Source organism: Haliotis rufescens, unplaced genomic scaffold (assembly GCF_023055435.1).
Source record: "Haliotis rufescens isolate VD_foot unplaced genomic scaffold, xgHalRufe1.0.p SCAF_20, whole genome shotgun sequence".
NCBI classification, from domain to species: domain Eukaryota; kingdom Metazoa; phylum Mollusca; class Gastropoda; order Lepetellida; family Haliotidae; genus Haliotis; species Haliotis rufescens.
Window position 1 is genome coordinate 12,525,928 of NW_025963891.1, and position 15,491 is coordinate 12,541,418.

Below are 15,491 nucleotides of genomic sequence, written 5' to 3' on the forward strand. Positions count from 1 at the left end.
TTATAATCAAATGGTACCAACAGATAAAAACAATTATTGACGATGAAGACCTGTTTAGACTTTTGCCTTGAGTGTGAGCAAAGTTTTATCAAGAGTGAGAAAGTGGGTGAGTTGTGTTTAATGCCACTTTGAACAGTATTCCAGTTATGATGTGGGAGGAAAGCCCGAAATGATGCAGCGGGTCTTAGATGTTTCCCGCTTTGGTGAAACCCATGATCAAGGGTATGGTGCAGATAAACCTAGAAACCATAATATCCGCGAACTGGGATTCAAACCCACGATTGTAGGTTTCTGTCATGCCCAAGGGTGTGTGAGTGAGTGAGTTGTGTTAAACACCACTTTGAACTTTATTTCAGATTAACACAGCGTGTCAGCTTCATGTTGGAGGAAATCCCGAAGTGATGCAGGTCTCAGATGTTTACCACTTCGTTGAAACCCAGGAGCACGGGTATGGTGCTGACAAACCTAGAAACATAATCGGGGCGAACTGGGATTTGAACCCACAATCATAGGTTTCTGGCGTGTCCAAGGGATGCAATTCTGCACAGCGAATTGTGGTGTCTTAGACGACTGGGCCACCCCTGCCCCCACGAAAACAATGAACAATATCTTAAAATATAACTGAGGGTGCCAAAGAGAATCGGTACACCCCTCTGGGCCGTGGGTGAGAGGTTTGCTTGGTTTGAGCGTCAACCCCTCCTGCCCAACAACTTTAGTTACTCACATAAATTGGGAACTTAACGTGCGCTTTCCGACATGTGTTATTCGCGCATGGGCCCGCCATGCCATTGAGTGATTGGTCGAAAAGGGTATGTCCGAAAAGGTGAGGTAACCTAGGGGGGCTTTTAGGGTTGCTTACTTAATTTTGGGGAACAAACCGGCTTCGAACCCACAATCATAGGTTTCTGGCATGCCTAAGGAGCGCAACTGCACAGCGAATTGTGGCGCCTGACGACTGGCCCCCCTGTACCCTATTTTTCTATTCACCTCCCCCAGACTGCTAGATTGCCTTATAGTTATCACCAATTCATCTTGCGAAGCTTGAGATATTACATACCAATCATGGTTTCCAGTTTTGACCAAAAAAACCATTATGTGTTTTAACAGACCAACTTGGATTTTATGTGCTCACCTTCAGTATTGTCAGCACCACAACCTTATTAAAGCAGGTCCAAAACCACTTCCTCCTCACATTGTCCCCAACACCCAAACCATGACAGTGACGGTTGTTTTATGTTCTGCCACATCTTATGGCACGGACTATTTTGACACTTTATACAGAAAATCTTATTCTGTAATCAATATACTGACCCTTTTTGACATTTTTGTAAAAATTTCTCCATGGTATTTAAAAAAATAATCATGAAAATAATATTTGATATTTTCACTGATTAAATTCCAACTTCAGTCCATCTCTTCGTATCGGGGCCGCTTCAAGGCCGGATCATCACTGTCATCATCCTCGTCGGACAGTTCGTGGGTCTCTGATAACACTTGTAAAGGCACATCCAATGGAGGGGCACTTGTGAAGTTGTCTCCCCCATGGGTGAGTCCCACACTGACAGCGCCAGTCTCTATATCTCGTAACGCCTTGTCAAAGGCCTGTATCACTTGTCTGGCATTGTCACATGTGAAACACATCGGCGGCATCAACACCATCACATTCTGGTCCTCACCGTCGTTTGCCATCAGAATCCTCTGTTCTTTCATCCTGGGTAACAGAAGCATCAATATTCAGGTAAACAGAGATCGGATTCAAATACATGGATACAAATTCAACTTACTGGAAAACTGTCCCCAGTTAGTGGCATGTGAGAATCTTGTCAACTGGCCCCACTTACTGGTATGTGTGAATCTTGATAACTGGCCTCACTTACTGGTATGTGATGAATTTTGACAACTGGCCCAGCATATCTGTTTGTGTCTTGATAACTGGCCCCACTTACTGGTATGTGAGAATCTCGATAACCGGCCCCACTTACTGGTATGTAAGAATCTTGATAACCGGCCCCACTTACTGGTATGTAAGAATCTTGATAACCGGCCCACTTACTGGTTTGTAAGAATCTCGATATCCGGCCCCACTTACTGGTCTGGTGGAATCTTGATAACCGGCCGCACTTACTGGTATGTAAGAATCTTGATAACCGGCCCCACTTACTGGTATGTAAGAATCCCGATAACCTGCCCCACTTACTGGTCTGGTGGAATCTTGATAACTGGCACCACTTACTGGTATGTGAGAATCTCGATAACTGGCCCCACTTACTGGTATGTAAGAATCTTGATAACCAGCCCCACTTACTGGTCTGGTGGAATTGCGATAACTGGCCCCGCTTACTGGTATGTGAGAATCTCGATAACCGGCCCCACTTATGGTATGTAAGAATCTTGATAACCGGCCCCACTTACTGGTATGTGAGAATCTCAATAACCGGCCCCACTTAGTGGTATGTGAGAATCTCGATAACTGGCCCCACTTACTGGTATGTGAGAATCACAATAACCGGCCCCACTTACTGGTATGTAAGAATCTCGATAACCGGCCCCACTTACTGGTCTGGTGGAATCTTGATAACCGGCCCCACTTACTGGTCTGGTGGAATCTCGATAACTCGCCCCACTTACTGGTGTGTGAGAATCTTGATAACTCGCCCCACTTACTGGTCTGGTGTAATCTCGGTAAGTCGCCCCACTTACGGGTATGTGAGAATCTCGATAACTGGCCCCACTTACTGGTATGTGAGAATCTCGATAACTGGCACTACTTACTGGTATGTGAGAATCTCGATAACCAGCCCCACTTACTGGTATGTGAGAATCTCAATAACTGGCCCTACTTACTGGTGTGTGAGAATCTCAATAACCGGCCCCACTTACTGGTGTGTGAGAATCTCGATAACCGGCCCCACTTACTGGTAAGTAAGAATCTCGATAACCGGCCCCACTTACTGGTGTGTGAGAATCTCGATAACTGGCCCCACTTACTGGTATGTGAGAATTGCGATAAGTGGCCCTGCTTACTGGTATGTGAGAATCTCGTAACCGGCCCCACTTACAGGTGTGTGAGAATCTCGATAACTGGCCCCACTTAGTTGTATGTGAGAATCTCGATAACTGGCCCCACTTACTGGTTTGTGAGAATCTCGATAACTGGCCCCACTTACTGGTATGTGAGAATCTCGATAACTGGCCCCACTTACTGGTATGTGAGAATCTCGATAACTGGCCCCACTTACTGGTGTGTGAGAATCTCGATAACTGGCCCCACTTACTGGTTTGTGAGAATTGCGATAAGTGGCCCTGCTTACTGGTATGTGAGAATCTCGTAACCGGCCCCACTTACAGGTGTGTGAGAATCTCGATAACTGGCCCCACTTAGTTGTATGTGAGAATCTCGATAACTGGCCCCACTTACTGGTTTGTGAGAATCTCGATAACTGGCCCCACTTACTGGTATGTGAGAATCTGGATAACTGGCCCCACTTACTGGTATGTGAGAATCTCGACAACTGGCCCCACTTACTTGTATATGAGAATCTCGATAACTGGCCCTACTTACTTGTTTTTGAGATTCTCGATAACTGGCCCCACTTACTGGTATGTGAGAATCTCAATAACTGGCCCCACTTAGTTGTATGTGAGAATCGCGATAACCGGCCCCACTTACTGGTTTGTGAGAATCTCGATAACTGGCCCCACTTACTGGTTTGTGAGAATCTCGATAACCGGCCCCACTTACTGGTTTGTGAGAATCTCGATAACTGGCCCCACTTACTGGTTTGTGAGAATCTCGATAACCGGCCCCACTTAGTTGTATGTGAGAATCGCAATAACTGGCCCCACTTACTGGTATGTGAGAATCTCGATAACTGGCCCCACTTACTGGTTTGTGAGAATCTCGATAACTGGCCCCACTTACTGGTTTGTGAGAATCTCGATAACCGCCCCCACTTACTGGTATGTGAGAATCTCGATAACCGGCCCCACTTACTGGTTTGTGAGAATCTCGATAACTGGCCCCACTTACTGGTTTGTGAGAATCTCGATAACTGGCCCCACTTACTGGTTTGTGAGAATCTCGATAACTGGCCCCACTTACTGGTTTGTGAGAATCTCGATAACCGGCCCCACTTACTGGTATGCAAGAATCTCTGCTGCCTCCTTGGCCGGCTTCCTGCTCTCCTTGTCCATGACGATCTCCACACCAACCAGCATCCCCATCCCCCTGTGCAACAAACACACAGTAAAGTTATCAAACCCTGTACGCTAATCACAAACCCTGTACGCTTATCACCTAGAATAGGTCTTCAACAACCCATGTTTACTGTAAGAGGTGACGATGCTTGTCGTAAGAGGTTATTTACGGGACCAGGTGGTCAGGCTCGCTGACTTGGTTGATGCATGTCATTGTATCCCAATTGCTTGGATCGATGTATATGTTATCAATCATTGTCTGGTCCAGACTCAATCATTTACAGACTGCCGTCATAAAGCTGGAATATTGCTGAGTGTAGCGTTAAACAAAAAACAAACAAAATAAAACACTAATCATCAAAACATTCTACATTAATAACTAACCCTGTACCCTAATCACTAACACCTGTACAGTAATCACTTACACCCTGTACACTAATCACTAACTTATACATTAATCACTAACCCTGTACACTAATCATTAACACCAGTACACTAATCACTAACACCTGTACACTTATCACAAACCCTGTACACTAATCACTAACTCTGTACACTAATCATTAACCCTGTACACTAATCACTAACCCTGTACACTAATCACTAACCCTGTACACTAATCACTAACCCTGTACTGTAATCACTAACACCTGTACACTTATCACTAACCCTGTACACTAATCACTAACCCTCTACACTAATCACTAACCCTGTACACTAATCACTTACACCCTGTACACTAATCACTAACACCTGTACACTTATCACAAACCCTGTACAGTAATCACTAACACCTGAACAGTAATCAATTACACCCGGTACACTAATCACTAACACCCTGTACACTAACCACTAACCCTGTACACTAATCACTAACCCTGTACACTAATCACTAACACATGTACAGTAATCACTTACACCCTGTACACTAATCACTTACACCTGTACACTTATCACAAACCCTGTACACTAATCACAAACCCTGTACACTAATCACTAACACCTGTACACTAATCACTAACCCTGTACACTAATCACTAACCCTGTACACTAATCCTGTACACTAATCACTACCACCTGTACAGTAATCACTTACATCCTGTACACTTATCACTAACCCTGCACACTAATCACTAACCATGTACACTGATCACTAACCCTGTACACTAATCACTAACCCTCTACACTAATCACTAACCCTGTACACTAATCACTTACACCCTGTACACTAATCACTAACACCTGTACACTTATCACAAACCCTGTACAGTAATCACTAACACCTGAACAGTAATCAATTACACCCGGTACACTAATCACTAACACCCTGTACACTAACCACTAACCCTGTACACTAATCACTAACCCTGTACACTAATCACTAACACATGTACAGTAATCACTTACACCCTGTACACTTATCACTTACACCTGTACACTTATCACAAACCCTGTACACTAATCACAAACCCTGTACACTAATCACTAACACCTGTACAATAATCACCAACCCTGTACACTAATCACTAACCCTGTACACTAATCCTGTACACTAATCACTACCACCTGTACAGTAATCACTTACATCCTGTACACTTATCACTAACCCTGCACACTAATCACTAACCATGTACACTGATCACTAACCCTGTACACTAATCACTAACCATGTACACTAATCACTTACACCCTGTATACTAATCCTGTACACTAATCACTTACCCTGTACACTAATCACTAACCCTGTACACTAATCAGTTACCCTGTACACTAATCACTAACCCTGTACACTAATCACAAACCCTGTACACTAATCACTAACCCTGTACACTAATCACTAACCCTGTACACTAATCACTAACCCTGTACACTAATCACGAACCCTGTACACTAATCACTAACACCTGTACTGTAATCAATTACACCTGTACAGTAATCACTTACACCCTGTACACTAATCACTAACACCTGTACTGTAATCAATTACACCTGTACAGTAATCACTTACACCCTGTACACTAATCACTAACACCTGTACAGTAATCACTTACCCCTGTACAGTAATCACTTACGCCCTGTACACTAATCTCTACCCCTGTACACTAATCACTAACCCTGTACACTATTCACAAACCCTGTACACTAATCACTAACATCTGTACACTAATCACTAACACCTTTACAGTAATAACCAAGTACAGAAAACACAAACACCTATTAAAGAGTATTTGGTCAGTGAGATGAAAGTCTGACTTTTCCCTTACTCAAATTCTCCACTGTATCTCAAAGGTGATATTTCTTTGAATCAGTTAACCACACTGTTGTTAAGGTACTTGGCCGGCTATGGTTTGCGGATTTGATCATTCATACTTTATGTCAACCATGTCCCTCAACCTCCTGAAGACACTAGGCTAGGCCACAACAAGCGATATTTGCAATGACACCTAGTTAAGTGTTGGTTTAATCAAGGCTGAATACATTGCAAGCATTGACATAACATGATGCCAGCTTGAGACCTGTCAGTTTATATTTAACATGAGCTGTACAAGCAAGTGGTTCCAACATTTACCTGACACAGCCCATCATAGGGTGATTCGGCAGGATGGCTGAGAACCCTTCCAGCAGGCACTTCCCCACTGACTGTGCACTGGAGATCAGTTTCTCATTCTGTATGACATCTAGGACGGCCATCCCAGTGGCACAAGCAACAGGATTACCACCAAACTGTAAAACAGACAGAGTTACCCCAATACTGTCAACATAAACACACTGTTACCTCGGAACTGTCAACATAAACACACTGTTACCACAAACTGTCAATATAAACACACTGTTACCCCCAAACTGTCAACATAAACACACTGTTACCTCGAAACTGTCAACATAAACAGACTTTTACCCCAAACTGTCAACATAAACAGACAGGGTTACCCAAATACTGTCAACATAAACAGACAGGGTTACCCCCGAACTGTCAACATAAACAGACAAGATTACCCCCAAACTGTCAACATAAACAGACAGGACTTCCAGTTCCTGCTCAATCTCATTAAAATCAGATCTTAGTTCTCGCTACCGCTAAACAAAGATCTGAGGACATCCCATTACGGGTCACGTCAGACCGACCTTGCGCGAGCTTTGACCGACCAATGGAATGACCAATCAGAAGGCAGCTTTCTCGTGCTTTACAGCACTAATTTCAAATTGGCCACTACGCTTCAAAACATATTTTGCCAAATTCTCGATTACAAATTTGAAACCTGAACAAAAGAACATTCTGGAATGGCTAATAGATGGTCTAGATTGTATGGATACAGTCGTTAAACCCGTAACTATCGTTCGGAGTTAAAGTTTTCGAGGCTGCAGCATCAGAAATCACATTCCGACTGTCACTTTCATAATCTGGTAAGCGATGCTCTGATTGGTCGGATGAAAGGTCGTTATGACGTGACCCCTAATGGGATGTCCTCAGATCTTTGTTTAGCGGTAGCGAGAACTGAGGTCTGATTTTAATGAGATTGGTTCCCGCTTCGAATATGGCACCTGGACTCCTATAATATCTCGGTAATGTTGAAACACACATGTACATGCTACCCTCCTTCCCAACCCCCCACCCTCCTCCCCCCTAAACCCTCACACACAAGCCCTACCCCTTGAACTAAAACATTGCGTCACATGAGTACACCACTCATCCAAGCAACACTTACTGTGGAACTGAATTCTCCAAGACTGTCGGCAATTTCTTTAGAGGTGACGACGACTGACATTGGGTGGCCATTACCCACAGGCTTGCCGATCGTTACAATGTCAGGAACTACATCTGAGGATCAGAAGAAAACAAAATGCAACATTTACCAGTGCAACTTTCAGCTGTTCTCTGGGTTAGGATTGTCCACAGCAACCTGTGCTGGGGCCCGTTCCACAAAGTGATCTTAGTCCTAAGTAGGTCCCAACTCCCCTACTTTATCATACGCTTAGGATAAACGTAGCCCTAAGATCGCTTTGTGGAACGGGGCCCTGGTCATAATAGGTGACTCATTAAATCAGATGTTCAGACTCAGCGTTTGTTTGTTGTATAACGCCGAACTCAGCAATATTCCAGATATATGACGGCAGTCTGTACATAATTGAGTATGGACCAAACAATCCAGTGATTGACATCATGAGCAGCGATCCATGCAATTGGGATACAATGACATGCATCGACCAAGACAGTGAGCCTGACCACCCAATCCTGTTAGTCGCCTCTTACGGCAGGCATGGGTTGCTGAAGACCTATTCTACCCCGGATCTTCACTGGTCCCTCAGACTCGGTGACTTAATTGACAGTGTGCCATCATATACTGGGTTGTTGCTCATAATATCACTGGATTGTCTGGTACCGACTCAATTACATACAGTTGAAATATTGCTGAGTGTGGCGTTAGACAATGAACACAACGAACATCCCAGTCATACACAATCAGAATGAGTTGGGTTTAACAAAGCTTGGAACAGTATCCCAGTTACAGTGTGTCAGCTTGATGTGGGAAGAGAGCCCCAAGTGATGCACGTTCATGAAGCACACAAGCACGGTATGGTGCTGACAAACCTAGAAACATAATCGGGGCAAACCAGGATTCGAACCCACAATCATAGGTTTGTTCTGGTGTGTTCAAGGGAAGCAACACTGTACAGCGAATTGCATAGCTTTAAATAACTGAGCCAGACATATCCCCATACCAAAATAAATGTGAATAGAGTGAGTGAGTGAGTTGGGTTTAACACCACTTTTAACAGTATTCCATTTATATTGCGGCGTGTCAGCTTAATGTGGGAGGAAAGCCTGAAGTGATGCAGGTCTCAGTCGTTTAACACTTCGGTGAAACCCACGAGCACGGGTATGGTGCTGACAAACCTAGAAACATAATCGGGGCGAACCGGGATTCGAACCCACAATCATAGGTTTCTGGTGTGCCCAAGGGACGCAACTCTGCACAGCGAATCGTGGTGCCTTTGACGACTGGGCCACACATGCCCCCAAATGTGACTAGAAGTGAGTATATACTGTAGTATTGTCAGGCAACCACTGACACACCGACCAAACTATCTTGCTAGAAGGATGATGAGGGAAACTAACTGAAGTTGTCAAATCTTAATCAAATTAAACTGTTTTGTTTATAACATATTCATGTATGAGTACTACCATGCTTAATCATCTAACAACTTGGCGAAGGTAATTGTTTTACTAAGGTGTTTTGTCGCGGCAGTCTTGAATCTGAGCTCCAGAACAGGTGAGGCTGAACAAATATGTCCTTCATTGGACAAGAGTTCACCAAGCAGGACGCAGTAGGTGGTGACAGGATCACATCTGTGTCAACCAAAAGACAGAAAAATCTGCAGCTCTGATGCATCACTTGACAGCCTGCCATGCTGCAGCTTGGATGTTGCAGACTGCAGATTTAAATAATATTCACGCTCTAGACTCCTTGCACACAAACTGCCCAGCAGCCGGGGCTTATCCTGGATTTCAAACTAAGTATCCTTGCAGTCAAACTGGGAAAAATTATCATTTTGCTTCTTTGCATCTCCACTGAAACATTGCATTTAATGTAATGACATAGCTTAATGAGCAAATACCAGTACTGGTCCTGTTATCAGTAAAAGAAAAGTGACCTCTGTAAAGTGATAACACTAGTGGAATAGTGAGAGTATGGGAATGTTTTTTTAGTGACATTTGTTGCAGACTTAGGACGAATATACGCCTCAGAGCACTCCAGATAAATCTCGGAGCAGACAGGTCAACAATTTATGACAGGAGCTGAGACCAACCATGTGACTGGAACGCCCACAAGTGTTCTCCGTTCCGCCCCAGTCCACACTGGACTTCATCTGCGATGCACACGCCGCCCGCCTCACGCACATAGCTGTTGGAAACAAGAAGAACAAACATATATTCACTTGCATGGACTCACATGGCATCCTCTAGGCAGTAATGTCATGAATTACATCATTTGTTAATGGTGGCAACAGAGACCATATAATAGAGGGACGGCCCTCCCCAACAGTTTATCATAAACCATCAGCGCTACGGTCTGGCATGTAACTGATACACCCCGACACCCTGCTGTTAACCTCCCTGTACCGCTGCAGATGCGCAATAGATGCGCAGACATTCACGACTGACCATTCTGGTAACCACGTAAACAATATTACATAATATCCGGGGTAAGAGTTAATTCCCTTAGCCGAGATTTCTCTGACTACGACCAGCGACAATCCAATAAAAGGACGTCTCTTAGCGGATTGCAAAGATTTTTGTATGATATCTCTCATTAGCACATGTCAGTTGGCTGCAAATTATTTGCTGAACATGTGTGTCTTCCGGGACATTTATTTCAATTTACATATCTCATTTTATGCTGCAATTGTTAACTATTATAAATAAACAAATATACCAAATCTACTACGAACGCCACAGAAAACTACGATCCGGTAAATTGCACAGGAACTCAGGAAGTGTAAATAAAACTCATTCAGAAGCAGGGAAGACACTTGTAACATATCACCCTATTCCCGATGTTCACAAAATATATCTCCAGATTAACTTCATATCTTATATTAAGTCCAGACTAGATTTACTTGCAAAAATGCATGATCACCGACTGGTGTAAATGCTTTACTATTAGCCAGAAAAAAAATGACGCCATATTAATGTTTTTATTTCATGTAAATTCGCTACTATTGTATAATGCTAATAGTTCCAATGAATTAAAAATACACATTAAACTACGAGCGTTGTTAAATGAATTTTCGATGTGTCTGACAATGGGCTTCGAAAGAATCAAATGTTATTGGTTAATGCCAGTTTGGGGCTAGCAGTGATAATAGGGTTTGCCGGAGCGAGATAAGTTTGACACCTTCGACCTTGTTGTCTGGAACTTCTCTCCCGACGACTGCCGATATAATCCTTCTTTTTTCTTGGCATTTACAAAGCAAATGATAATTTTATAATACAAATATTTCATGTAACGGATTTTTATTTTTGTATGATGTTTTCATTGTTGTGTAAATACACAAAGTAAGTAGTACCTTCATCATATTTACATTATTATGATTGGGTTTAGGCCAAGATCATTTTGCTCATATCAATATTTACACGGCATAAAATAAATAATTGATTAAATGTAGTCATGATTAATACAGACAAAATCTTCAGAAGATAACAAATATGTAGTATTGTAGTATGTAGTATATGCGCGATATGTGATAGAAGCCTAACTGAAACAAAGTTAAACTTACGAAAAAATGGCGAAAGCAAAGGTAAAAAAAATACGCGTCTTACAAAAACAAGTCTAATATCATACAATATAAGTCACTTTGTATAATGTTTCAAGAGATATATGCGGATGATAATCACAGACAAAATGCATGTTATTTCGTCTGCTATATGGTAATTTAATTTAAAATATGTGACGTAAAATATGGCCTTGCGCCAAAAATCATACAAAAAAAACTACCGATCGTACCTAAATAACTTTGGTACCAAGCCAAAGGGGAAATCGTGATGAATGTAAAACTATTTAATTCAGGACCGATGATAGGAACACATTCGTCTGAAACCATGCGGCAATTAAGAGTTGTGGTGTAATTATTTCGGGAAAAGTCAGATTTAGTCCCATTTCTGGAGTCAAAATCTGAAATATCGCATCCGCCCTAAATTTGTAAATGGCACTAAGCCAATTTTTAACATATATCCTTTTTATACACCTTGGTAACCAAGGACTTTCATTGCGAATTAGAGGCCGTTATTGAAAATCAAAATCTGCACTTTTGCCGATTTTACATGTGCGCCATTTTGTTCTCTCGGACAAAGACAAAGCGTGATCACAGTCATCAAATACAGTGACAACGACATGCTTTAGGGCACCAACAAATCTCAGTTGTAATGTTAACAATGTTAAGAAATACATGAGTGTAATTTTGTTTTGTAAAATATATCTTTTGCATGGGAAAAAAAGGCGACAGCGATGACTGCAGTTAACGCGTTTCTGCTCGCTTCCGGACAGGCTGCGCAGTACAAGCCGTAGCACTGATGGTTTCGCGCATAGGCTAGAGGGCCGTCCCTCTATTATATGGTCTCTGGTGGCAACAAATAAACTCTAGTGTCTAGGAATACTATCAACCAGACAAAGGGCTATGTGACCTTGACATTGACTAAGTGGTTTGCTGCAACCTATGTGCCAAATCACATGGAGGGACACAGATCCATATACAGGCAACTCATCAAGCCTTAATGTACAGTACATGTGTAGGGCATAGATGTCAAGCCTTAATGTACTGTATTTATTTAGGGCAAAAATGTCAAGCCTTAACACTGTATATATATAGGGCTTACCCGGTAGATGTCAAGCCTTCATATACTGTATTTATGTAGGTCAAATATGTCAAGCCTGAACATACTGTATATATGTAGGGCAAATATGTCAAGCCTTAATATACTGTATTTATGTAGGGCAAATATGTCAAGCCTTAATATACTGTATTTATGTAGGGCAAATATGTCAAGCCTTAACATACTGTATATATGTAGGGCAAATATGTCAAGCCTTAATATACTGTATTTATGTAGGGCAAATGTGTCAAGCCTTAATATACTGTATATATGTAGGGCTTAGATGTCAAGCCTTAATATACTGTATGTATGTCGGGCACAGAAGCCATGAAAGTCCCTATTCAGTGCATACAATCAAGATCTTAACTCATTAATATGAAACAAAATACAATAGTGAAAAGCAAACAATTCAACCAACTAAAGGGCTTCATTAAACATTATATATAACAGCAGTGAAAAATGATAAAGAAAGTCTCAAAAAGCTTTTTAACGATATCAAAACCTTTTTCAGAAAATATTGTCCAACTTGATGGAAAAGGAAATTAAAACATAAAACATAGCTAAAACTGTAAAATCTATGAACAATAAAAAAGGGTCAGCCATTGCTGGATTTCCAGGGGAATTTCTTAATTTTTCTGGTTTGGTTTCTTTGTTGTTTAACGCCGCACTCTGCAATATTCCAGCTATATGATGGCAGATCAGTAAATAATCAAGTCTGGACCAGACAATCCAGTGATTAACATCATGAGCATTGATCTACGCAATTGGAATACTATGACATGCATCAACCAAGTCAGCAACACTGACCACCCGATCTCGTTAGTCGCCTCTTACGCTTAATTTTTATTTTTTTTAAACAGTTTAAAAAATGGGTGTATAGACCCTAACGAGGCTATTACAAAACATAAAAGAATAGAGGAGTAATTACTTATAGTAAAAAAACATATAATTTGTTTGTTTGTTGCTTAACGCCGCACTCAGCAATATTCCAGCTATAATATGCGGTCTGTACATAATCGAGTCTGGACCAGACAATCCAGTGATTAACATCATGAGGATCGATCCACACAATTGGGATTCGATGACATGGATCAACCAAGTCAGCGAGCCTGACCTACCGATCCCGTTTGTCGCCTCTTATGACAAGCATAGTCGCCTTTTATGGCCAACATGGGTTGCTTAAGACCTATTCTACCCCGGATCTTCACAGGTTCAAAAATCACATAAGAATAGAAGATAAAAAGTACTTGTATAATTAATAGACAGAAAAGGACCCTAAATATGTTAATACTTGGAAACCAAAAAGGCTTGTTAATATTCCAATGCATTTACAATGTTGCTCTATAGTCACCGAGAGGGAATCTGTATGAAGCCATCCTCACACTGTTTATTATCCATGGGGTTAAAAAATAAGCGAGTTTAGAAAAATTGTATGTGCACTAGTACAAATATAACTTCACGCACACCAGTGTATTGTTTACGTCATCTGGACGGCATTCGAATCTTAGGTCGGAATGATGTCTCAATAGAAACGTCATAGCTGATGATCATTGGCATCATTTGACAATTGTAGTTTCAACAAAAGAGGTTGGTTGTGATCGGTGCAATTTCTACAGGAGACCCAAAAGGAATAAGAAACAATGGGTAATAAAGATATTATTATACTCGCATGTATGTCATACTGATTACAACAAACTCGTGTAAGAATTCATGTATTACCCTTTCTCTCATTTGGGAACTTCAAGAATTCTGACGCTCGTTTTGTTAATTAAGTATGATACACATACTCATTTAATAATCTCCATTTACCCCCCACTGAGACAGACCCTGGCGCTTCACTGGACACAACAGATGGGAGTGAGTATGGTTTTATGACGAGCGAACGCTTTAGGATACCCGACCGCCCCGCCCCTGCCCCCCCTGCCCCCCCTACACCAGATGGACCTTACATCTCACTAAATGATCACATGTATGTGTCACTTCCAATCAGTTATCTGTCCCTGCATGTGACAGCAGTGGTACCATCCCTGGGGCTTCGACATCTGGACTTACTTGGGAGTGACAGTAAGTAGAGAGGAATTCCGTTCCTGGAGCACACCTAACAATAATCACAGCAATCCGATTATGGGCGAGTTGTCTAATTCAGCACAAGTGTCTTTCACCGAGTCTCGGTTAATCAATAACTGTGAACATAATGATATTGGACAAATAAATGAAGGCCAAATATCAAGCAAAAGAGTGAAAACAATGTCTTTGAGGATGTCAACATATTCACAATTACGTTTTGTTGGCTAAATCCTAAGTTAGGAAGATGATGCATACAGATGTGAATACATGGCACTGTTTTGTGGATAATAACTTCTCATCCTATGTAACAACACTTCACGGCTACTTCTTGCCTCTTCATCAGCTGAATGCTGAGTAAGTGATCAGAGCTAATATACACATACACATCGTCAAGAGAAACGCGAATACCATACATGTTGGTTAATAAGACTTACTCATATTGAAGAGACATTAGATTGGTTCGATGCACAAACGAACGTACTGTTATGTTGCGTGAGCTAACACGCATGAACCCATCACATGTGACTTCATAGTTCCATGACTCGAGATGCACCATTTGTCTCATGCAGGATTAGTGTATATTGACAGTGGTGGGTGACCTCGCCTAGTTGAACACTACCAAGCGAATGCTTTAACCACTAGCCTACCTGACCGCCCCCATAAATTACAGAATAAATGGGAGGGAGGGCGGATGCTCAGTTTCAGTGTCAGTCCAAGGAGAAAGCAATGACAGAACAGTCCAGACAATATATATGTGACCCCCGAGGTCAAACTCAATCTAACACACTTCTACTAGCCTCCTCTTAGTCTGTCATACTGACCCTGAAACAAATACAGTAAACTACGGTTACAA

At 41.9% G+C, this 15,491-nt stretch overlaps 1 protein-coding gene across 2 annotated transcripts in view; it reads right to left on the bottom strand.

Moving 5' to 3' along the window:
* Positions 1-508: 508 nt before the first annotated feature.
* LOC124131667 (5-phosphohydroxy-L-lysine phospho-lyase-like) overlaps positions 509-15,491 on the bottom strand; it is a 115,694-nt gene continuing 100,711 nt past the window's right edge. For both annotated transcript variants that reach the window (XM_046495104.2, XM_046495112.2), the window contains 5 exons: positions 10,009-10,103; positions 7,905-8,017; positions 6,767-6,921; positions 4,139-4,228; positions 509-1,711 (listed from right to left, as the gene is read on the bottom strand). In XM_046495104.2, the coding sequence (XP_046351060.1) occupies positions 1,405-1,711; positions 4,139-4,228; positions 6,767-6,921; positions 7,905-8,017; positions 10,009-10,103 (760 nt within the window). In that variant the 3' untranslated portion in view covers positions 509-1,404. The remainder of the gene's footprint in view (positions 1,712-4,138; positions 4,229-6,766; positions 6,922-7,904; positions 8,018-10,008; positions 10,104-15,491) is intronic.